Source organism: Ctenocephalides felis, unplaced genomic scaffold (genome assembly GCF_003426905.1).
Source record: "Ctenocephalides felis isolate EL2017-DRISC unplaced genomic scaffold, ASM342690v1 CF-g0.4_SCAFFOLD_00442, whole genome shotgun sequence".
NCBI classification, from domain to species: Eukaryota; Metazoa; Arthropoda; class Insecta; order Siphonaptera; family Pulicidae; genus Ctenocephalides; species Ctenocephalides felis.
Window position 1 is genome coordinate 1 of NW_020536596.1, and position 24,379 is coordinate 24,379.

A 24,379-nucleotide genomic window follows, 5' to 3' on the forward strand; every position below is an offset into this window, starting at 1 on the left:
ATTTATCAGCACAGTTAGAGTAACTATTATCATAATTTATTTCTTGTAGTTGTAATACTTAGTTTACTTTTTATTTACTATTTTTCTTATTATTTAAACTTATGCCAGTATAAAGGTTTAGTTTTGTACTTTTGACTCCGCCCGCATGTAAACTTTCGTAGAGTATAGATTATGTAAAAAAAACGTTAAATCTGACTGAAAACAACAATAATTCTTATAAAAGAATTGAATAATATTCACTTAAAAACTATATTCAGGAATCACAAGCTAAATACAAGAGCTCAAAACCATAAACACTACCAACATAAAAAAATACTTTGGTTGTGAATATTAAATGAATATTATTGATACATGGTTGTTTATCTCCTGATAACGACGTCGTAAGAATTAAGGTGATAGCTGGTTACATATATTTCGCTTTTTAGAATACCTTCATTAAAAAATTTTATACCTTAATTGTTTTTGAGATAATGGTGGACTTTTTTATCCGCGGATCTTTAGTCCCCCTTTACCCTATATAATACATGAATTATACATGTGTTTTAGGCAATTTCCTAACTAACTGTATTTAAAGAACAGATGGTTTAAAAAAATGATACGCTTTTTTAATAGTTATATATTTTATTATTGATGGTTTCTAGGTACGAATTATGCAGCCAAAGTCATGCACGGTAAACACGAGCTACGCCAGTATATGCATAATGAGCTAGACATCATGAATGGATTGAATCACAGAAACTTAATCAGACTTTATGATGCATATCAAACTGATAGGTATGATATATCTCACTATTCTCGTAAAACAATGTTCAAATGTCTACAAATAAAGACATTTTTAAATGTCTAAAAGTTTAAACTACATTTATAAGAAATTATCATTTAACTCTGTTAATTAACCCGGCTATTTAGTTTCAATAGCATTTTATTAAATAATTAATGAATTATGAAATATTTTCTAATCTATGTTGATTGTCGCAGGTCTATGGCACTGATAACAGAACTAGCTGGTGGTGGTGAACTTGTTAGAGATAATTTATTAAGAAAAGAACGATACGGCGAAAGTGAAATTGCAGGATATATTAGACAATTGCTTCTGGGGCTGCGTCACATGCACGATTCGAATATTGCTCATCTTAGTCTTACAGTAACTATTTGAATTACAAAATAAAATTTATTATAAATATATATAACAAGTATTGGATTATTTTCTTGTTCTTATTTGTAGATAGGTGACTTGTTAGTCGCGCATGCAGGCGGTCGCGATTTGAAGATTTGTGACTTTGGTCTTGCTCGTCGTGTAAATCGCAGCAACCTGTTCCCACTTGACTTTGGTATGCCCGAGTATGTCAGTCCTGAAACCGCCTTAGGTATGATTGTTTTGTATTTTTCAACATTTTCCTAATTATTATTCTATCATATCATTTGATTTCATATAGAGAATATATATCTTAAGATATTATACCAAACTTAATTTTTAATTTTAGGACAAGGTGTGGGCTTGGCTTCAGATATGTGGTCTGTAGGCATAATCACCTGGTTACTATTAGGCGGAAAATCGCCATTCTTGGGAATGCATGACGTTGAAACCTTAGATAGAGTAAAAGATGGTAAATAAAAAAAAATATGTTCAATATTACATAAATATTTAAGATGTTATTCAATATACTCGAGTTATTTAATATGTTATCAACACGTCATGAAATTTGTTAAATGTTATGAATCTTAATATCAGTGTTATATAATAAATATTTTAGGTAAATGGTCATTCGCTAACGATGAAGAATGGTGGTCGCATATCAGCAGTGAAGGAAAAGATTTCATAAGCAAACTTTAGTATATGATCAGAATCAAAGAATGGATGTCATAACTGCATTAGACCACCCATGGTTAACTAGACGTCTTATGATCGATCAAGACGAATTTATGATAACAACGGATCGTTTAAGAAATTCGTATAATTTCGTATATATCGATTCCTAATTATCCAAACTACATATGAAGTTTAAAATAATAACGAAAATAATATTTCAGATATCGGTCTTGGCAATCAAATGCACAATGTCGTACTTGGTACCGCAGGCGTCCATTAAGCGGCGCTTATACCGATCCATCAAAAATGGTGTACCCACCAGGTCATGTTTACACTCCAGAAGATACTCCAGAACGCAGTAAGAATATACGAAAATTTTTAAATATATTTCTGATGACTTTCTATTACTTTAAACTTTATCATATGTAATGAATACTTTAGTTGATATTGGAAATTAATATTTTTAGTAGATATTGGGAAGAAAGATCGCAAACCAGGCAAATGGGATAATGAAATTCCAACTAGGGAACACCCAGATTACGAAATTGGCTTATTCAAATCTGAAAGCCAGTAAGTACTATTTTTAGAGTCTAATATCATATTTATTGTTATCTAGTATTATATATGTATGGCTATAATTGTCCGCAGTTATCAAAATGGTCCTGACACCTACCTTTTACAATTGAGAGATGTAGACTTTCCTGTTAGACTTAGGGAATATATGAAAGTAGCTGCCACTAGATCTCCTGGTTACAGTCACACACTTACCGATCTTAGTAACTATGATTGGAGGGTGAGTCGATGATTTGATTTTCATTAAATAAAACATGTAACAATTATTAAAATACAATAAACGCAATATTAACAGTTATTATCGTAAAACGTATTTTATACTAAATATGCATGTATAAGTAACAATGCAGCACTTCCACAATATCTTAATTTGTAATCATATTGATTTGCATTTTTGTAAGGATATTTCAACGTTATACACAAATAGTGCGTTTATTTAATTTATGTTTTTAGACACCTGTTATTCATGAAAGACGTCGATTCCACGATATAATGGATGAAGAAATTGATGATGAGAGAAAAGAGAGAATAAACCGATATGGGTCCGCTGATGTGTACTCTTTAAGACGCCTGAGAAATGAATTAGGAACGAGGTATCTGACTCAATGTAATATGTAGTAGATTCCAAAATTTATTTTGTTCATTATTAGTATAAAATCGGAATGTAACTTATTTTCAACTTTTGAATTTGTTTTCTCTGTAGAATAAGCAAATTGAATAAGAATATATGCTGAATATTGATTTTTTTCTCTAACATATTTAATAAAATGAATAATGTAGGCATACATCTGAAATTACATAGCAGAAATGCTACTGATTCAAATCATAATTCTAATTAAACTAAACTAAATTCCGTTTAATAGATACTAATATATGGCAATGTTTTTAATCAGGTTGGATAGCTATGCAGAAGCAGAAGCGATGATAGAATCGCAGAAAGTAGGCAAAGCCCCATTCTTCCGTGAGAAACCTCGTAATATTGCAATTGTAGCTGGTCGTGATGCCGAACTTAGCTGCTTAGCTACGGGAGATCCGAAACCAACTCTCCAATGGTTCAAGAATGAATCAGTGTTAATGGAAAACAAACGCATAACTGTCACAGAAGATGAACAAGGTAAAGACCACCGCGACCCCATAGGTTTATGTTAACGGAACATAAATGAACTTGATGCTCATGTGTATATTTTTTGATACCGACCCTTGTATTCAAATCATCATTACCCTATATGCTTAGTCGCGTGTTATTTATTTTATTTTGATGTAACAAAAATGCTACGAATAAATAAATCAATGGTTTTTAATATTTTTTGATAATATTAAAAATTTCACATTTAGTTTTCAAGACACTTGCGCTGTTACTACTAATGCTCAAAATATACTCAAATTATATGCATGCCATTTATTCGCTCATTTTTCTATAGTCGCAGCACACTGCGATTCACACCTGCTGCTGAATTTGATGCCGGCTCATACAAGGTTGTCGCTCGCAATTCTGTAGGCCAGACCATACATAGAATCCGCGTGGCTCTGGGAACGCAACCTGATGCACCTAACACTCCCAAATGCATAGAGAAATCTGACACCGAAGTACTCTTGGAATGGCGTGAACCCAGACACGATGGAAATAGCGAGGTTAGTAATAAATTTATATATTAGATGATAATTTAAAATTGATTTAAATCCTTTAAAATATCTTCGAGAAAGAGTTCAAAGTTTCATACAAGGATCGTTAACCTCTGACGCCATATTATTTTCGAAAAATTTTTAGCTCAGATTTAGTAACCTAGAAGACTAAATATTGTTGTAGATTTTAAATACCTACGTACTAAAGCAAAATACGCGTAATCTCATCGCAAAAGTTATTTGATATTTATCCAACAATTTATATAAAATACTAATAAGAATGTTAAAAGAACATGTTTGAGAAATCGCGTGAGCCACGATATTTTCGAGATCATCCTAGTTGGATTCATTGATAAATGTTTTTAAAATGCATATTTATTATGTAGAATTATTTTTCCGATTATGTAAAAATAGCATATATAGTTTGTCATCAACCTGCATTTTCTACGTATGCAAAACAATAAGGTAAGTTTTTCGTTTTGCGCATGTAGAGTGAAGCAGTTTTCATATATCTAAAAACTACTCTAATTGTTTTTATTATAATGATGTTTTGATCGCTGATGTTTTAATTTAGTAATAACTAAAGTTTTATTAACTACAATCAGCATTAAAAACATGGTATTATGAATAGCTTTTTAGCTTCATTTCAAACATATAATCACTTATTGTTACTCGCCCAGTTTCGTCATAATGTCAAATCGTCAGTAATAAAATTTAGTCATTTAGAAAATGTAGAATCTATAATATATTCATACAGATATAAAAAAAGTTATATAATTGGACATCTTCAAGGATTTGAAAAAATTGAATATATAACGGATATAAATTATATGCAATTCGTGTTATTGTGTTCCATAGCATTTATTTATAACACCTTGTTTTTTTTTATTGACGATGCATGTTTTATTTGTTGCCTTATTGTTTACATTTGACATATTATTTTTTTAAACACTGATAAGGTCTTTGAAATAAGCATGGCTGAAACGTGTTAATTGTTTTATGTTTGCATCGTGAAAAAATATTTTGAAGCAATTGCTCTAATATTACAATGCACAATTTATATGAAGCGGGTGAAATGTGTGCTGATTCTTCACAAATATTGAAATTTCTCAAAATACATACAATACAATACTATTTATTCATCATTGAAAAGGACTTTATAAAAAAATTGAATTAAGTTTTTATAAATGCGCTTATAATGTAAATTAACTTTAAGTGACCATACGTTTCGCATTGGCCGGGACCGTCCAGCTTTCCACCTTGCGTCGCAAATTTTTATTGAGAAAATATATTTGTGCCGGATTCAGATTTTTTGTTCCGGATCATCCCAAGTTTTTGTAAACCGTAAATGGTTAAAAGTGGAAGAAACCTTCTAAAAAAGTTCTATTCTTGAGAAAAATATAATATATTATATAGAGGAGACAGGACAAAGTTGTGCCACTTTTTTGATCAGAAATAATTTTGTTAATTAACAAGTTAGCTGGAAGGTATAAACACCAAAATAAAGGTTTTAAAATGACTTATAGTCAGAAATATGTAACACAACTCAAAACAGTCCTAACGTAACACAAATAAACTCATGAACATTTTAAAACAATATAAAACAAAACATAATTTTTAAAACAAAGTTAACAAAAAATTTTGTGTAATCATATTACTATTCAGTTATTTAACAACAACCCACTACAAGTGTTATCTTCTAGGATTTTAATTACAACTAGTGGGGCGCATGGCATCGTGCCTTAAGGCAAATTGCTGGAACTTCCCGTACCAATTTTTTTTAAAAAAATATTAACATTGTTGAAAAAAAATACTCTGAGAAGTTAGATTTTTGAAAAACTATAAATTTTTGACAAAAATTTACTTTTTTTTGAAAAAAAGACTTTTTGAAGAAAAGTGTATTTTGAAATATTTTGGAAATTCTGAACTTTTTTTCAAAGCAATCGTACTGCTTTAACTGCATAGAGACGGATAAGCATTGGTACGGAACCCATAGGAATGTAAACAAAATTTATACTTATTGTTAAAATCTCTATAAAATATCTGATAATTTGATGTGCATATGTCTAATGATCATTTTTGACCGCCAGATGGCATTTTTTTTTACTTTTTTTACTAGATCTCCGAAACCGCTAGACCTACCTTCATGAAAATTTGATCAGTTTTTCATCTTGTTAATACAAGTAAAATGTTTTTTGAATTATTCAAATCGGACGCTTCGTTCTCTTAAAAACTGAGTTACCGTTTTTGGCACTTTTTGCCCCATATCTTCGGAACGGCTAGACCTGCCTTTGCCAAAACTAATCAGCACGTCTCCTTATCAATACGAATCGAATGTTTTTTGAATTATTCAAATCGCTTCATCCGTGTTCTCGAAATCGTCGACGAAAATTTGTATCGAACACACACACAAAAAAATAGTCCTGAAATAATAAATTTTGACTCAGTAATTTTGGTTAAAAATAATTTGAATAAAAAATATTTTTATTATGTTCTTGAATAGTATTTGTGTGCGTTTTAATATACAAACAAATATTATTTAAGGATATAATAAAAATATTTTTTTTAACCAAAATCAATGAGTACAAAATTTATTATACGTTTTAGAACAATATATATATATATATATATATATATATATATATATATATATATATGTTAAAGTAGTTAATTTTGATGTTGAGAAATATGAGTAAGTTCTTCAAGGGCATACATCAAATAATTATGTTCCTTGCGCTAGCTACTGATGTAAGACCATATTTATATCCACTGATGATGACATAAAATACTATGTCGAAACGTTTGGAAAAATTAAAGATTAACTTCTAAATCTTTGCCTTTTATTTGATGTATGCCCTTGAAGAACTTACTCATATATATATATATATATATATTATATATATATATATATATTAATTGTTTAATATGAACAAAACAGCACTCAGATTTGTTTAACACAACTTTATTTTATGATTACAGACGTTTCGAGACCATGGTGTGTCTCATCTTCAGTGTAATTTCAAAAACAGTTACTTATATACTACACATTCTTTAATAATTTATTTAAATTTCATTTAATTTTTGATATACAAAAAAACACCAACTATTCCTTGCAATGCTTGACACAGTACTAAAGAAACATATAACACTTACAGAAATATTCTAAACAAATTTGAAGTACTTATCTAGATGGAGACAGAATGGGTATCATTATAATGTAAACAAAAGGAGTGCTATCGCATACAAAAATCGATAAAAATGAAAAAACAAATTAATTTATTGAAAAAAATAAGATAAATGAAAAAATTTATAAATTATTAATGATGTTTATATACGTGTCATGTAAAATATTTGTGTCGGTTCTTAGATTTATGCTATTGTTAGTCCGAACTATAAACATTGATTCTGCCATGCTCCGTTTAAATAAGTCTTTCTCATGGAATAAAATATGGGGATTGTCAAAATCAAACTTATGGTTGTTGATATTAGCATGATCCACAAGTGTACTTTTAAATTTTTTGTTATCTATTTTTTCACATTGTAATTCATGTTGCCTGAGTCTCTTTTCTAAGTTCTGGCAGGTCTGGTCAATATAAGAGCAATTACAATCCAAACAATTTACTTTATAAACTATATCTTTCTTTTTTGTTAATGGAATTTCATCTTTAATTTTGGAATATAAAAATTTTAATTGTTTTAATGAAGAAAAAGTAATACGAATATTGTGTTTTTTGAAAAGTCTTTTTGATAATTGGTTAAAATTATTGTCAAGATATGGAAAATTAATGAAAAAAGTTTTTTCAGGAACACTTGTTTTGCCAGGCTCTTCCGGTTTCTTATCAAAAGGTTCAAGTAATTTTGCGACTCTATTTTTAATAATTGGACAAATTAACTTATATGGAAAATTATTGCCAAATCGGACGCTTATTTTTCTCAAAAACTGCCATTTTTTGTACATTTAGCTCGGTATCTTCAAAATGGCTGGACCTGGCTTTGCCAAAAGCTAATCACCACTTCTGACAATCATTACAAATTGATGTTTTTAGATCATTCAAATCGGATGCACCGTTTTCTCAAAAACTCGATTTCTGTTTTCTGCACTCTTTGTTCTTTATCTACGTAACGGCTGGACCTGCCTTTGCCAAAAACTAATCAGCACATCTTCCTATCAATAGGAATCGAATGTTTTTAAAACAGTCAAATCGTTTGATCCGTGCGCCCGAAAACGTGAGCGAAAAAATGCGGACACACAAAACATACCCACATCCATTTTTCTGAGGTATGCCAAAATGTTCAGAAACCTTCAAAACGTGGAGAAATGCAAAAAATTTCATTTTCGATTTTCGGCCCATTACTATAACTACCCCACGGGAAGTTAAAAATATGTGTCACCTTAATTAACACACAAACTTCTTGTAAAATAATAATCCAAACGAAGAACAGCTATTATTACGCCGTTTATAGCTCATTATATTATTAACTTCCCGTAGAGTAAATTATAGTAATCACAATCGTAAATGAAAATGTTTGCATATAACGTTTACGTTTCAGAGGCTTTGAAACATTTTTTTGTGTATGTATGTGGGGATACAATTTTTCGTGGGCGATTTCGAGAACATGGGATCACCAATTTCAATGATAAACATTCGATTCCTATTGATAAGGAGACGTGCTGGTTAGTTTTTGGCAAAGGCAGGATTAGCCGTTTCGAAGATACGGGGCAAAAGGTGCCAAAAATCAAAAATGGTATTTTAGTTTTTAAGAGTCAGACTTGAAAGATTCAAAAACATTTTACTTGTATTTAAGAATGAACAACTGGTGTTTATGGAACAACAAATTTTTGAGAAAGCAGGTTCAGCGTTTCTTGAGATGCAATGAAAAAGTTGAAAAATAATGCTATTTGGCGGTCAAAAATGATCATTAGACATATGCCGTCATATTATCAGAAATTTTATAGAGATTATAATAATAAGTACAAATTAATGAGTACTTTTATTTGGATTCAGTATCAATGTCTACACGTTAGACTATACGCACTTCGACATTTCACCTCTAAAACAGCTGTGCAATGCGATTGCCTTTAAAAAAAGTTGATAATTTTTAAAAAAAATCTAAGTATTAAAAAACAAATTTTTTAAAGAAGTCGCTTTTCTTCAAAATTCTCAATTTTTTTTTAATTAGTTTTCTATGCGGGAAAATTCCAACAATTTGCCTTAAGGGGTTGTTCTTTTTTTATTTTTCTTTGTTTCGGTTTTGAAATTTTTTGATATTATGAAAGCTAAAAACCTTAGAATTATTTAAAAAAAAAATCATCTCAATATCTATTTTTTTGACGAAGTTATAGATATATTTATCTCTATATGTATGATCTTCTGAAAGCGTTTTTTATCGCTCCGCGAGCTATTGTATGCCAGCTGCCTCTTTTTCATTATAATACCTCATGCACATGACCTATTTAATGTGTCAGCATTTCTGAACACCATGGTGTATTTCGTACATTAAATTAAATGGTGTATTTAGTACATTATATTAAAAACTTTAAATACGTTTTTCTCAAATTGACTTTTTTCAATGCGGTGCCACAAATTAAAAAAAAACTACAAGTCGGATCGACTTGCATTTTTTTTAATTTGTTCACCACTGCAATACCTAGTCCCCCTACTTCAAACAACTTGATAACATTACGCAAAAAATTTTTGCGAAGCTTCTCGTCCCAAAAAAATGCCTTTTTTGACACTTTTTTTAAAAAATAGCTGCCATTTTTTTCCTTCTTGCTTTTTTTCTTTCATTTTGGTAGGGGGACTGGATTCAAACTTCTTCTTCAACGTAGTTTCTTTTTTTTGTTTCGGGCGATGCGCAACAGATTTATCTGTGGCACCGCAAAAGAGATCGATTTTGCAAGACCGAAATTTGGCGCCCCCTGGTTAAAAAATGACGACGCAAAAAAAAAGAAGAAAATCACGTAATATTCTATGACTTTGTAATTTTTGTTTTAAAAAACCGCATGTCTCTATGATAAATACATTTCGAGAAAAACAAAAACAAATCTTGCATTTTTTGTAACAAAAAAAGAACAACCCCCTTAAGGCACGATGCCATGCACCATTAAGTCTGCATTTCAAATAAATAGTTTATAAAGCTGAATAATGTTAGGAATTGTAGAAATCGTATATGTTCTGAAACAATGAATTGAATATATTTCATTAACAAATAGATATAGCATTGCCGGTTGGTCTTCTCAACTGCGATGATAAGATAATTACTTACAATTAAGTAGATGTAAATTGCTTGTCGTCGCTCGTCGCCGATGGTGTTCTTACATTTGCATTACGCACATGGTGCCATGGTACAAGCAACAGAGTGCATGGCAACATGGCAACATGGCAACATGGCAACCGTTGAATTTTTCCGAGCGTAAATATTCCCTAGCCGCCTTCAGTCGGCTGCGACTTATTTTTACTTTCGTCTTGGAAAATCCAAGTGTTGCCAGGGCTAAAAATAACAGCCGGTCGTCCGCCGTTTGAGTTTGCGTTGCGTATTTGACGACATGGTAACACGGACGAAACTATTTTGACAGTAATCGTACTTGTTGTAATCGTGTATTTTTGTTAATTCAACGCGATTGCAAATTGTTAAAGATATTACGAGATAATGTGTGACATTATATCCGGGTGCTGTGCTTATGGGACTCTAAACAACTACGCACCGAGGGTAATAGGCATTAATAAATAAACCCCACGAACAAAGTATTTTTTGAATGTGGCATCTCTACTTCTATTTGTTTTATTGATAATGAGATCTGTTATTATCTTTTTACTATTTCTGCAAATTTTGTGTGAAACCATATACTGTATGACTATTAAGCAGAATGATATATTGCAATTCTGCAGTAGAAAATATTTTTTTACATGATATCAAAATGGATGTTGATCTTCCAAACTGCGGGATCAGCTATCGTTTCTATCAGCAACAAAACATAAAATAAGGATTCAAGTTTGATTTAGAAAAAATTTTGACCTTTCCTATAAAGTGGACATTAAAGTGCAAGTGAAATAATTTAAACTGTATGAAATACACAACTATGATTTATAAACAGATATAAAAATACCTTCAAGATGATTATTCTTGGAATGTCTACACCGCAACATAAAGAAAAAACATTACATGATATAACAATATGTTGAAATGAATGCATTGAGTTTCAAGAAAGCCTCCCCACTAATTAAGGGAATGTTGCGAAGGATAATGACATATCATTAAATGCATTGAGAACAGATTTATTGAAGATTCATTGTTGTTTTGAGTACCGCTAACTGTTTTGGACAATTTAATTTTAAAATGGATATTGATACGCCAAGTAATAGCAATCTCAAAAGAAGTAACAGCGCTCCTATTATAAATGATTTAAGTCCAAATGCTGTCATGAACAATACCCAATTGATTACATTACACACCAGGTACATTATTCTTATTGTATTTATTTTCTTTTTAAATCAATCATAGACTCATCATTTGGATCATTTATTTGTAAAATAGTTTTAATCAATATTTATAAATTTCCATTTTTTAATATATGTTAGGGTAAAAAAAAACAACGGATTTCAATTTGTGTCAAATTAATTATTGTAATAAATGATCAATATAATAATTGTTTATTAAATTATATTATACTTACCTTTTGTCAGTCAAGTATATTTAAAAAAAAAACATATGTTCTTTTTTAAAAGAGGAAAACCATAGCTTCTTGTCATTATAATTTTAAGGTAAATATAAAATGTAATAAATGGTCCAAATGGCAGATAAATTAGTTCTGTTAAAAAAGTAATTTAAAATATATTGTTATAGTTAAACATATTTGAATAAAGTTTTGGATTGTACTTTTAGGGATATCCAGACATTTAGCTTTTCAAGCAGAACTCGTCGATTTAGTACTAGTTCAAGTTTTAGTCCCCATGCTAACTCTACGGTAATATTTCATTCACTGATTTAAATATTAATTGAATAATTATTCATATTTATGAAAATATAGAGGGCAAATGTTCCAAATATAAAATATAGCAGAAAATAGTCGTATATTTCATCCTCTTTTTTTTTTGTAATACTTTATTATACTAAATTCAACTGATTCGAATCATTAGAGTCTTGTAATAGCAAAATAATATTTATTATCTGTGTCGGTCACAGTAATATTATACTCAATTTGCTATAAATATTATCATTGTTTTTGAACAGTAATATTTTTGAGCTTAAGAACAGGATGTGAGATTTTTGCCCACCCTTATTTATTTTCCTTATTCTAAAAAGAAAATTGCAAAAAAGACGCATGTTCTCTGATTATGGGCTGCATCAGCCCATAGTGGACATAATGCAGATGATTTATCTTTGGTCACATAAAATGTCAAAACATAAATAAATAAAGAATTAAAATTTAATGTACAATTTTAATGTGATGAATATGTTTCAATCAAGAAATAAAATATGTTTCCAATTGAAAATAAGCCCATTTTGGGCACTGCGGTGTGAAATGGAAATGGGAAATACTTCTTCTCTGAATCGAGTTCGAGTTTAACTCAACTGACAGACCTGCAGTACTACCCATTATTATTATTATTATTATTATTATTATTATTATTATTATTATTATTATTATTTTATATATATATATATATATATATATATATATATATGAGTAAGTTCTTCAAGGGCATACATCAAATAAAAGGCAAAGATTTAGAAGTTAATCTTTAATTTTTCCAAACGTTTCGACATAGTATTTTATGTCATCATCAGTGGATATAAATATGTAGACTACAGCCTCGGGCTCTGTCACATAAACTACGTTCTCTGTGCAAAATATATTATATATTTCACAAATATTTTGCTATACTCTGTTCAACAAAATAATATAAAAAAAACAAGTTAATGTATATATGATAGTGCAAAATTATGTTCCTTGCGCTAGCTACTGATGTAAGACCATATTTATATCCACTGATGATGACATAAAATACTATGTCGAAACGTTTGGAAAAATTAAAGATTAACTTCTAAATCTTTGCCTTTTATTTGATGTATGCCCTTGAAGAACTTACTCATATTTCTCAACATCAAAATTAACTACTTTAACATATATATATATATATATATATATATATATATATATATATATATATATATATATAACATAAAATTGTATATAATTTTATAACATAAAATTGATTTGACAAAAATAATCTGTCACATAAGAATTGTATTGTTCTTCAAATAAACTTTAGATAAACGTAATACACGCATATAATTATGTAGTCTGTTGAGGTATACCTAACATACCAAAATATAGACCCTTAGTTACTTCTTGCTTAAAATACCATTATCTCACAAACTGCTTTGAAAATCAGATATTTTTATTCTACATAAATGTATAACATCCAATATAATTTTGTATTTATAATTAAGACTTATAGCTTTTTTTAAAATAAAGCATCAATAACGAGGAGTATTTGCCCTGCTATTTTCATTTAATGAATAATTATAGATTGTGCAACAGTTGTAAAATGTGTTCATTTTTTTCATATGGATTTGTTATTATGCAGAGCCAAGTACAAAGATTAACACATCGTGTAGATCAACTTAAACAGGAAGACCTTTGTAATCGGGAAGTAACACATGAACGTGAAATTCATTCTGCTATGCAAATTTCACAATCATATGAGGATCTAAGCTTAGATACAGAGTTGTTGTCCTGTAGAGATAAATCTGGTAGGTCAATGATTAATACCGTGAATCAGTCTCCCAGCCCAACTAGTGCTTTTAAACATCATTTATGTAATGCAGGAAAAACATCGCCTTTAAATATAAATACAAATTCACATAGTTTTCTCAGTACTTCAGGACTAAGTCCAAGATCAACTGGTAATTTTCTAGTTAACCACAGCAGCGGAAAAGCCTTTTCTCCACTGAATATGCAGCCTGGTTCTTTAATGTTTACTTCATGTTCAAATTCTAATCCAAGTGATAGTACTAAATTTCCAACAAGTTCAAAGGAATCAACGTCGCCATTATTTCCAACATTTGGATCATCATCAAGTGGACCTTTCAAAAATCATCTTTTGAGTTCAAATTCAAAAATGCTTCCGTTAAATGTTCAGACAAATCATATTGGAGGAACGACGCCCATGCTGTGTTCCAGTCCCAGCCCCACACGAGGTTCAAATCTCCCACGACAGTGCTTTAGTCCCAACTTCAATTGGAAATGCTCAAGTCCCAGCCCAACAAGAAAATCTTTTGCCACTCGTAGAAGTCTTAGCCCCATTGCAATGAGGCCCAGCTCTTTTACCTTGAAACGAAAATTTGATTTGGATATTGGCAACGACGAAGGTCCCAATATGAAGAAGACAGCAACGCAAGTGTTTTCGCAAAGTGGCATATTCGGATGCACGCGAGGAACTGCTCCAACCTCAGGACTTGTTTTATCGCACAACAGTGATAGCAACGATAAGAAAGATGTTACAATGTCTTACAGCATTGATAGTGAAAGTGATAAAAAAGAGTACGTTAACGGTGAAGCAACCGGTGCGGGAACCATTTCTATGGTCTTGGATGGAGAACAGAATGCACTCAAACAGGATGATATGTTCAATAAAGATGACAATCCGGTTACTTTCAATAAATCAAGCATTCAGCAAAATCTTACAATGCTATTCAGTGATAATCAAAATGTTGAGAAGCCAAATGTGACTGAAAATTTACAGACAAGCCAGTTTACTTTCAGGCCTGTTTCTAACGATATATGTGATAATGAAGAAAATATGAATACTAACAATGCAGTGAATGAAAACTAAATACTTTCACGCTGATATAAGACAGATCATGCTTACGATTATTTTTAATTTTTAATTATGGGTGAGCATATGTATGTACATACTTACATAATATATGAGTTTAAGAATTCAATATTAAATAAAAATGGACAACGAACAATGTGTTCGAGCATAAAAAATTCTTTAAACATTTGCATCTTCTCGATTTTCTGCATTCTTAGCAAGTTTGCTTTTAAGATGATTCAATGTCAAGTCAGAGAAAATATAAAGATGCTATCTGAATATTGTTGAATTTCCAATTTATATATAAGAAATATTCTAAATCTTTCTGGCACAAGTTTGCCATTTTCGCTATCTTGATTTATTGATTGAAGTCACGTATTTGTTTAATTATTTTTTTTTTTTAAATTTTTTTTTTTCTTCAATATTTTTTGCTTTACGGATATGGAATCAGAAGGTGAGATATTTTGTCTTTCTAAGTACACTGAACATGGAGGTATGTTCAATCCGCTCATTTGATGGAGTATCTGCAAGGTCCTCATTCATTTCTTTTATGTAATCACTTGTTTCCAGAAGATTTAAATACAAGTCATCTGCATCTAATATTACCAATGGAGCAGGTTCAAACCGAAATAACACTAGTCTCAGCTATTTCTGCGCCGATTAGATAGACTTCGGATGTTTCGGAATTACGAATGACTTCACTATCGTCTGAACATATGTCAATATTGGAGATAATGTGATAGTGCACCTGGTTCTAGATTAAATAGGACTTGTCCTACCTTTTATTGTGATTCATCAATTTACTATGTATAGTTTTAATCAAGTCTCTGCTGCCGGTGAAGATTTTGATGATGAACATTAACATTGATTGGTAGGTTGCCAAATTTGACCATATTATTTTCCTGGTCATTTCAATTTCTCCTCTGTATTCATAATTATTTTCTATTAATTTAGCTATTAGTTTGGCTGTTCACCTTCATTAACTATTTTATTCAATGATGACTTTTCTACCGGTGTTATATTATTAGCATTCTTTCTTAGAGTTGTATTGGCATTTTTATCATCTTCACATTTTTGTGTGCTTGTAGCTAATCGTTGAACGTTTCTTGAGTATCAGGGTACAAGTGTGCACTATTTTTACTCATATTTGTATATATATATATATATATATATATATATATATATATATATATATATATATATATATATATATATATCTACATGTTATATACATGCTTAGCTATATGTATAGGGAGCCAGAGAAAAAAGATTAGTAATTTGAAATCAGCAATAAACCCTTAATGGTAAATTTATAATATCTAAATAAATGTGTTGATTTTTATCTGTGCTTCAATACAACAAATCTATTTGATTTTAAAATACCGAGGTTTTTTCTCTGACTAGAACTTATTGGAGGACAAATGGAATGACTTGGATGACTTGAATTGGAGGACGAATAGAACAGAAAATTTTGACTTTTAATAATACAAATAATATATTTAATAATACAAATAAAATAAGGAATTGTAAAATATTGCATCAACATTGCTATAATCGCATAAGATAATGTTGATTAGTTAATCGCTTAGTATGTTCTATTATTAGGCTAAAGAGATATTTTTTTGCACATAATATCCTTTGCTATGTGTGTAAAATATATTAATTTTATCATTCTTTTTATTTGTTAATACTAATATTACTACATATTTTATAATACATATTCTACAATCATCGAGTTGTATACTATTTATTTGAAATCATTTCAACTTACCAAGAGCATTTCGAAGAATTTAGGTTAATGGAACAATGTGATAATAATTTTAAGAAACCTAGATATCGATATTTTATGCAAAATAATTGATATGAATAATTGGACATTAATTTTATTAACTTATTAATAATCTATATATATATATATATATATATATATATATATATAATATATATATAAAATATTTAAATTTATAATTTATTTTTCTGTATATGACAAATATTTTAAGCCAACAGTTACACAATAATTTAGAATTAAATTTTTTTTATATGCGTTTATGGCAACTTTTTTTTATTAGAAATATGTTATTTTATTTAGTTTGAGAAGTTTTTTTTTTTAATTTTGGATAGGACAGAAAGAATTGTTGGTGTTTATTCTGATATAAAGTAATTATTGTATATTGTAGTAATTTCTATTGAAATCATTATTGTATATCATATGTAAATATAATTTTTATTAACTAATTTATGTACAAAAGGCGTTCAAATTTGTATTATCAAAAGCTAATAACTGGTTTATTACACATACTATATGCTACACATGCTAGTCTTTATAACTAATTGTAAATAATTTCTATTTATTGCTAATAAATATTTAAACATGGAAATAATTATTTATTCTGGGGTTTATTATGACACTATACATGAATTTATATACATATCTACGTTCTTCAAATCTCGTGCTTTCGTCTCGTTTTAATACTTTATATTTTGTATTAATAGTGATTACTTGAGAACAAAATGAAAACTTTCGGGAATTGCATCTGAAATTGGTTTCACAATCAGTTTAACGTAACTGATGGCCCAGACCTCACCCGGAACAGTTGTTTATTACAGTCAGTTTAATTTACAAGTAAATAAGTATTATTTGTATATATATATATATATATATATATATATATATATTTATTTATTTATATATATAATTGATTTTCAATTCTTCATATCAAGAATGGACACTAGCAAAGAGAAAACACGCTATATTTTACACTTTTTGTTCGATAAAAGCGAAAATGCAAGCCAGGCGGCTGAAAATGTGAATAGTGTTTATGGTCCTGATAAGGGTCATCGAATTATTCTGGTAAATTTGATGTCAAAAACGCACGCACACTGGACAGCCAATTGTTGAAAATGTCGACAACACGATGGAGACTAATCGTCTAAATCGACTTCGATTGCCAAAAACTGAATACTGTACAGAAAACCGTTTGAGTGCACACGAGTGCCAACCTACTGAACCGAAATTTCATTTGAGAAATTTCATTGAACCATCTGAAGGAAACAATCGCCCAAAAGCAGCCAGCTTTGGCCAATAGAAGAGGAATTGTGTTCCACCAGGACAACGTCTGGAAACACACACCGATAATGACTCGACAGAAGCTCCGGGAACTTGATTGGGAGGTTTTTATGCATCTATCTTATTGTTCGGACTTGGCACCAAGCGATTGCCATCTGTTTCTCTCCATCACAAACAGTCTTGGTTAAAAACTTACTTATAGAGCTTGTAAAAATCGACTGTGTCAATTTTTCAATGGGACGAGGATGTCTATGAGAGGGATATAATATTATTTCTTTCAGAATGTAAGCAAGCTATTGAACAAAGCGGAGCATTAATTGATTTAAATCGGATCATTCTAATTATAGTAATTAAAGCCTTAATTTCACGCAAAAATAATGAATTCCTTTTCACTTTACTTGATATATAATATTAATCATGGGTAAAAAAAATCCAGCTGTAAAATTTTATTTTTATTATTATTTTCATTAAAACCAATTCAATTCACATTTTTCATCTTATTTATTTCTGAAAAATTTTGAGTGCAAGATTTCTTCATCGTGACTGTGGAAATTTATTGTTCGAATCGTTTGAGAAGAAAAATAGAAAATCTTCATGCCTCAAGGACCTTTACTTATTTCTATATGTCGAATAAAAGTAAAAATATGAGAATCTTTATTATCAAATTTACATTATTACACGTACACACAACATATTCGATTAACACATGTATCACTAAACTTGACAGTAATTATAGATTATTATTATGTTACATTACATTTGATATATTTGAGACAAGGTCTGTATTAAAAACGTGTGTTGTTCCGAAAGACTAATGCTTACTAGAGATTCTGGCGTTCTCGAGTACCTCTTATTGTAAGTACTAACTGCTTATTGTAATTCATACTAATAACTTGTGACATTAGCCTATGATACTAATTTTTGAAGGACCCGAAAAAACAATAAGGTATAGAGGAATAATGGAGGTATGAAGGAATAATGTGTTTATTTTGAGTTGAGAAATGGCAGTGTTATATGAATATTAGCAGATGTTTTAAATTTTTACTCAGATATTACACTATGGTTTGGAGATGAAGAAGGCAGATTCAATTGATTGGAATAGTGTAGCTGAGCACATTACTCGTGAGCGTTTCGTAGTCACGGGTTTGGCAGCCGGCGAGAGTTACCATTTCGCGTGCATGCTGCCAACGTTCTTGGCTGGGGAGAATGGAGTGATTCTTCTCTTTCCAATCCAAACCCTGAATGACGGAGCTCAGAAACTAGGTATATTTTATTTATCTTCACAATTAAAATGCGTTATAATTTGACAAAATTAATCTTGAATTTGAAACAGTAATTTATTTCATTTTTTTTGTTTTAATTTATTCTTGAACATAATGTCGTAACTTAATGAATTTATAATGTATTATAATTAATACTTTATAAAGTTGCGAAAGTACGAATATATAGTGTTAATGCACATTTTTATATTTTGGTCATTTTAAGGTGCAAGTGCAGTTGTTCGACAAATCCAAGAAGTGGATGAACGTGCTTCTGGAGAATGTTTAGATCATCAAAGGCCATCCTATGACAAAAGAAACTGACCTCGTTGACTGGATAGAATCTGATCCTAAAGACAAGTAAATCTTTAATATGAATATTATTTATATGTTGCGCATCAATAATAATTATGTGTAGCATGCAGTAATGAGAGATATTAAGATACTTATTCGAAATTATAGTTTCAATCATCATGAAGGAATTTATAGAATATCTTTGTAATGCCGTTTATTTACATTAGACGTAAATAACTGCATTCACATTAAATTATTTTTCTATTTAAAAATATAAAATTGCAACATTGCTTTTTACTTTTTTAGTTGAAATGAAATTGTTTTGAAGTTAAAAAATAATGTTACAGTTCTATATTTGATCGAGTCAATCGCGAGTGTGCAGAATAAAAACAGAATAAGTATGTGGTTTAGTAGAAGTAAAGCCATATAAGTATGAAAACAAATTTATTTTAATTTTATAAATAAAAAAAACTTTGAAACTATAAATAAAAAATTTGATCATTTTGATATTAATTAACATAACTAATAAATATTAATATAGTTTAAATAACTAGTAGTATAATATTTAATCTCAAAAATATAAAATTGAACTATTATTACGCTATTAAAGTATACATTGATTCAATCGTATAAAAATCTATAACATAATTTTAAACATATTTTTAGTTCTATGTAAGTAAATATTCTGTATATTTAATATCTATATTTATTTTTATTGAATTTATAATCATATTCATAAAAAATATATTTTTATTAAGTCATTATATTTGTCTAAATTTTTAGGTACAAGCTTATAACAACCTTACATAATGGTAGATTTTCTACGGTTGTGAAATGTGCAAACACCAGTACAGATGAATTGGTTGTGGCAAAAGTTTTTCATAAGGAATCAAATGATTCTTCCGTCCAAGCTGAATTTGATACTTTTAGGACACTAAGGTAATGATTACTGATGTAATTTATGTATGTAAAGAAATGGGCCCAAGTACAATTTCTAATGCTGCCTATTGACAACGAATATTTGCTTCTCTACGTCTATAAAGCTTAATATTAGTTTTCTTTCATCTAACGCCAGGCCAAATTTAAGACTTATGCTCAATTTTCTTCAATAGACATGAGCGTCTTGCTGAGATGGTGGAAGCTTATCGTTGTTCATCTGGATTGCATGTACTGATTCAAGAGAAACTTGGGCAATCGCATGATATCTTGACACATCTTTCTGAATGTACCAGCTATACAGAGCAGACCGTCTCCGTGGTAGCCGCTCAGATTTTGGATGGCTTGCAGTACCTTCATTGGCGCGGTTATTGTCATCTAGATATACAGCCGGACAATATAGTTGTAACATCTCCCAGATCAGCACAGGTATATGAGACATAGTCTTTAATAAATGATCAAAATAAATGTCTTTATTCTTCATTATTTGAATATGATTTCTTGTAAAATAAAAGATACCTGATACTTTAACTTTTTTAAATTAATTCTAAAATTTCAAAGTTATTGAATCTATTGTATTTAAAATATTGTTAAACAATCTTTAAAAGTGTGTGTGATATTTTCTCTGTTGCAGATTTTAGATTTATTATTTGAAGTCCTGTAGAATGCTAATAATTTTATAACTCATTATTATGAGATGTCACTTAATGTGATATTTAATTTGTAAATAAATTAGTATAACCATTATTTTTTAATTTGCAGATTAAATTAGTTGATTTTGGTTCAGCGCGCCATGTGAGCAAATTAGGAACGAGGGTACCTTTTACAGGAAATTAGAATTTACAGGTAATTTTGACTTTACAAGAAAACTTGGTGATTTATGGGAAATATTTTACACTAGTAGTTTATTTAACACTTTGAGGACGAGCGCCGCATATATGCGTTTTATACAAATCATCTAACTTTTAAACAATTTTTTGAAATAATTTTATTTTCATTTTAAACTAAATTATATATTTTCTTTAGTTTATTCAAATTCTAATTTTGTTTTTAATTTAAAAAATATTTTTTTTCTTATATATAAAAGTAACAAAAATAAAACATTTATTTACAATAAATATAAAAAATATATACATACTTTTTTAGTATTCACTAATGCATTAATTTGCTGGAATTTAATTCTTGATCATTAACCATATTATATTTTATCTTATAATGAATTATCCTTATATAAAAAAGTGTAATATATGAATACTAAATATGATATTGTCTTTTATAGCACCAGAAATATTAAATGAAGAAAATGCATATCCTCAAACTGACATCTGGTCTTGGGAGTAATTGTTTATGTACTTCTATCTGGTGTATCACCCTTTGTATGGAGCACTGAAAATCCTGCCCCTATACAATGCAATGGAACTGTTCATGAGGCGAATGAAATTATAGTTACTAAGACTGAAGCAGATACAGATTTGGAAACTAGATTAAACATTAGTTATGCTCGATATAGGTGAGTAGATTTTAGATATTTTGTAATCCTTGTTAATGATATTTAAACACACAAATGGCTAATGGTGAGAATAATTTTAGATTTGAAAATCTGTATAAGGAATTGACTCAGGATGCAACAAGATTCTTGATGCTGGTTTTCAAACGATCACCCAGGTAAATTTTAATTAAAATTTAGCACTTGTTTAATTCTTCTTAACTTCATTCTCAATAAATAGCAAGATCAAAAATATTGCAATTGATTATTACAGTTGATAATACTTTTAATTAATTTAATACTTGATTTTATTAGGATATATAGAGGATGTTAAAAATATTTGTTTGCCATAGACCTTTACAAAAAATAATTTACATTACAGATCAATTTTTTCTTGCCAAAAATATACAACTAATATAATACATATTCTAACTCAAGTTATACCAATAGATACAACCATTCATTATATTTATATGCTTTAAATTTTGATTCAAACATTTCTGATGGTTTATTTTTGAGTATACCATTTGCAAGTTAGCTTATTATATCATTTTAATAATATTTAGGCTTAGATAATATTTTAGTCAATTGTGTGCTGTAGCACTTATGTAATTATAAAGTTCGAACCTATCTAAAATTTATTTTCTATTGAATAAGTTTTTTCCCTTTTTATTTGATTCAACACTTAAAATATTATATTCTAGCAAATTGTAGGGGTGATAGTTTAGATATCTTAATTAATATCACATTTTGACTTTAAACAGCAAACGTCCGACAGCCGAAGAGTGTCTTGAGCATCGGTGGTTGACATCCAGTGAATTTTCTCTTAAACAAAGGTTGAAAAATTCATATCCTGGAAGTAGGCTCAGGTAAACTATGATAAATCTACTGTTATTTTCTGAAAATTACTTGTTTAAATAATAACTAAATAACTATGTCGTTTTGTTACTGTCCTTTTTCATGTTATATTACTTTTTTTTATTCGTTTGATTATTTAGTAGTAAGTTATATTAAATAAAATGTTATCTTACAGGCATTTTCAAATGAATATCATGCACGTAGAGCAAAGCTATCTTCCAAATGTGATGTATCATCTGTATTTTAGAAGTCTTTGCAAAATATCAATCAACAATCAAGTCATTGGAATCGAATGAAATTATGCTGCTTACAAATACATTTAATATATGTAATTTGCTGGGCTTATGTATTACACAAAACATTGTAAATATCTTTATTGTTTAAAATTTATTTATTTTTCTGTCATTATTTATTGTATGACAAATTGCTCATTTGTCTTGTCTCATAATCATTTGTGAAAATTATCAGATGAATAACTTTCTTAGATTATAATAATATATTGACTGTAAAAACAAAGAATTTTGGGATAGATGAATTTATAGAAATAAATATTTAAATTACCATTTAAAATATATACATCTTTAGTTTTACTTCATAAAAATTTAAGCGTAAAATACATGTTTGTGTTTATATTCAGATAAATTTTTTGACATGTTTTTTATGAGAATGGATTAATCAATTCGAATTATTCAAAGTATATTCAATTTGTATAGTCATTATAGTTTTCTATTGGTTTGTGGGAAACGCCAGCGTTTCGGAGCCACGAAGAAAATAAGAACAAAATACCGATGCATTAGTCAAAATCTTGTACAAATTTAAAACCTCGCTTTATTTAAACTTTTAAAGAGCTTTCGTATCTGTCGTGCAAATACTTTGCGGTTTTGCCGGAAATCTGAGTGACTGTTCCGGTAGAACTGATCGATTTCTGACGACGAATTTGTATGAAATTTACTTTTATATTGAAATTTTTCAAACGGGGGTGAGACTGTTCTCCTAATAGAACTCATTGGTTTCATACGTAATTTTTGTATGATTTCAGTTTTGGATTTAGATTTTTGATCAGAGGGATTAGAAATAGTCACAACTCCTAGTAGAAATTATCATTTATAGAGGAATAAATTAAAATGAAAATGGTTAGCCAAAAAAGCTTATTCATTCGGTTATTCAAAAACAAAACATTAAATCTCCTACTCTATCCTATTTCAATTCTGACATAGTATATTCTGTTTCTTGCAATGACTGTTCTTTCCAATACATTGGAAAAAACCTCACAATATGTACACAAAGAATGAGAAATAAATTTCAAAAGTACCCTGGTACAACACTCGTCAAAAATACCCACTCATTTAACTTCGCTCCAAAAATTTATATCATGAAAATTGCATCTTTAAGAGATTATTTGCGGAAAGTGTCTTAAATTTATGTACGCTTCCAATAGTGTTAACATTAGAATGATTCTTATTTAAATTTGTTACACTTCTGACAAATAATTAATATTTGTCCATTTATGTTCAATAATTTAAGTATTTACATCCTGATAAAAAAACAATACACACAGATTTCAAGTGTCAAGTGTTTTCTCTTAAAAAATCCTTCCCTTAATAATCAGTTTGTTACCAATAGTTTGTCTCATAACATCGAGAGAATAAT

The 24,379-nt window shown here is 29.3% G+C and overlaps 4 protein-coding genes across 5 annotated transcripts; all 4 read left to right on the top strand.

The window, feature by feature from the left end:
* Window positions 1–641: 641 nt before the first annotated feature.
* Window positions 642–1,834, top strand: LOC113365106 (obscurin-like; the record flags this gene model as incomplete). Its single annotated transcript, XM_026606860.1, has 5 exons — window positions 642–774; window positions 979–1,144; window positions 1,226–1,367; window positions 1,485–1,607; window positions 1,755–1,834. Coding segments are annotated over 5 exons (644 nt in total), but the record flags the coding sequence as incomplete, so codon positions are not given.
* Window positions 1,835–1,854: 20 nt separating this feature from the next.
* Window positions 1,855–19,111, top strand: LOC113365122 (obscurin-like). The gene is made up of 10 exons (XM_026606862.1): window positions 1,855–1,952; window positions 2,032–2,168; window positions 2,278–2,380; window positions 2,459–2,603; window positions 2,837–2,976; window positions 3,277–3,497; window positions 3,719–3,737; window positions 3,805–4,015; window positions 18,946–19,070; window positions 19,102–19,111. The coding sequence occupies exons 1-10, from the start codon at window positions 1,855–1,857 to the stop codon at window positions 19,109–19,111; spliced, it is 1,209 nt and encodes a 402-aa protein (XP_026462647.1).
* On the top strand, window positions 10,947–14,976 carry LOC113365080 (protein FAM122B-like). 2 transcript variants are annotated; one of them, XM_026606859.1, is made up of 4 exons: window positions 10,947–11,463; window positions 11,891–11,972; window positions 13,600–13,765; window positions 13,931–14,976. In XM_026606859.1, exons 1-4 carry the CDS (start codon window positions 11,345–11,347, stop codon window positions 14,845–14,847), a joined length of 1,284 nt encoding a protein of 427 aa, XP_026462644.1. In that variant the 5' UTR covers window positions 10,947–11,344; the 3' UTR covers window positions 14,848–14,976. The 2 variants fall into 2 exon arrangements, with proteins under 2 accessions (XP_026462644.1, XP_026462643.1); XM_026606858.1 differs by having other exon boundaries at window positions 13,600–14,976.
* Window positions 19,112–19,475: 364 nt separating the features above from the next.
* On the top strand, window positions 19,476–21,222 carry LOC113365138 (obscurin-like). The gene is made up of 4 exons (XM_026606863.1): window positions 19,476–19,515; window positions 20,233–20,388; window positions 20,562–20,814; window positions 21,148–21,222. The coding sequence occupies exons 3-4, from the start codon at window positions 20,581–20,583 to the stop codon at window positions 21,220–21,222; spliced, it is 309 nt and encodes a 102-aa protein (XP_026462648.1). The 5' UTR covers window positions 19,476–19,515; window positions 20,233–20,388; window positions 20,562–20,580.
* The last annotated feature ends 3,157 nt before the right edge of the window (window positions 21,223–24,379 follow it).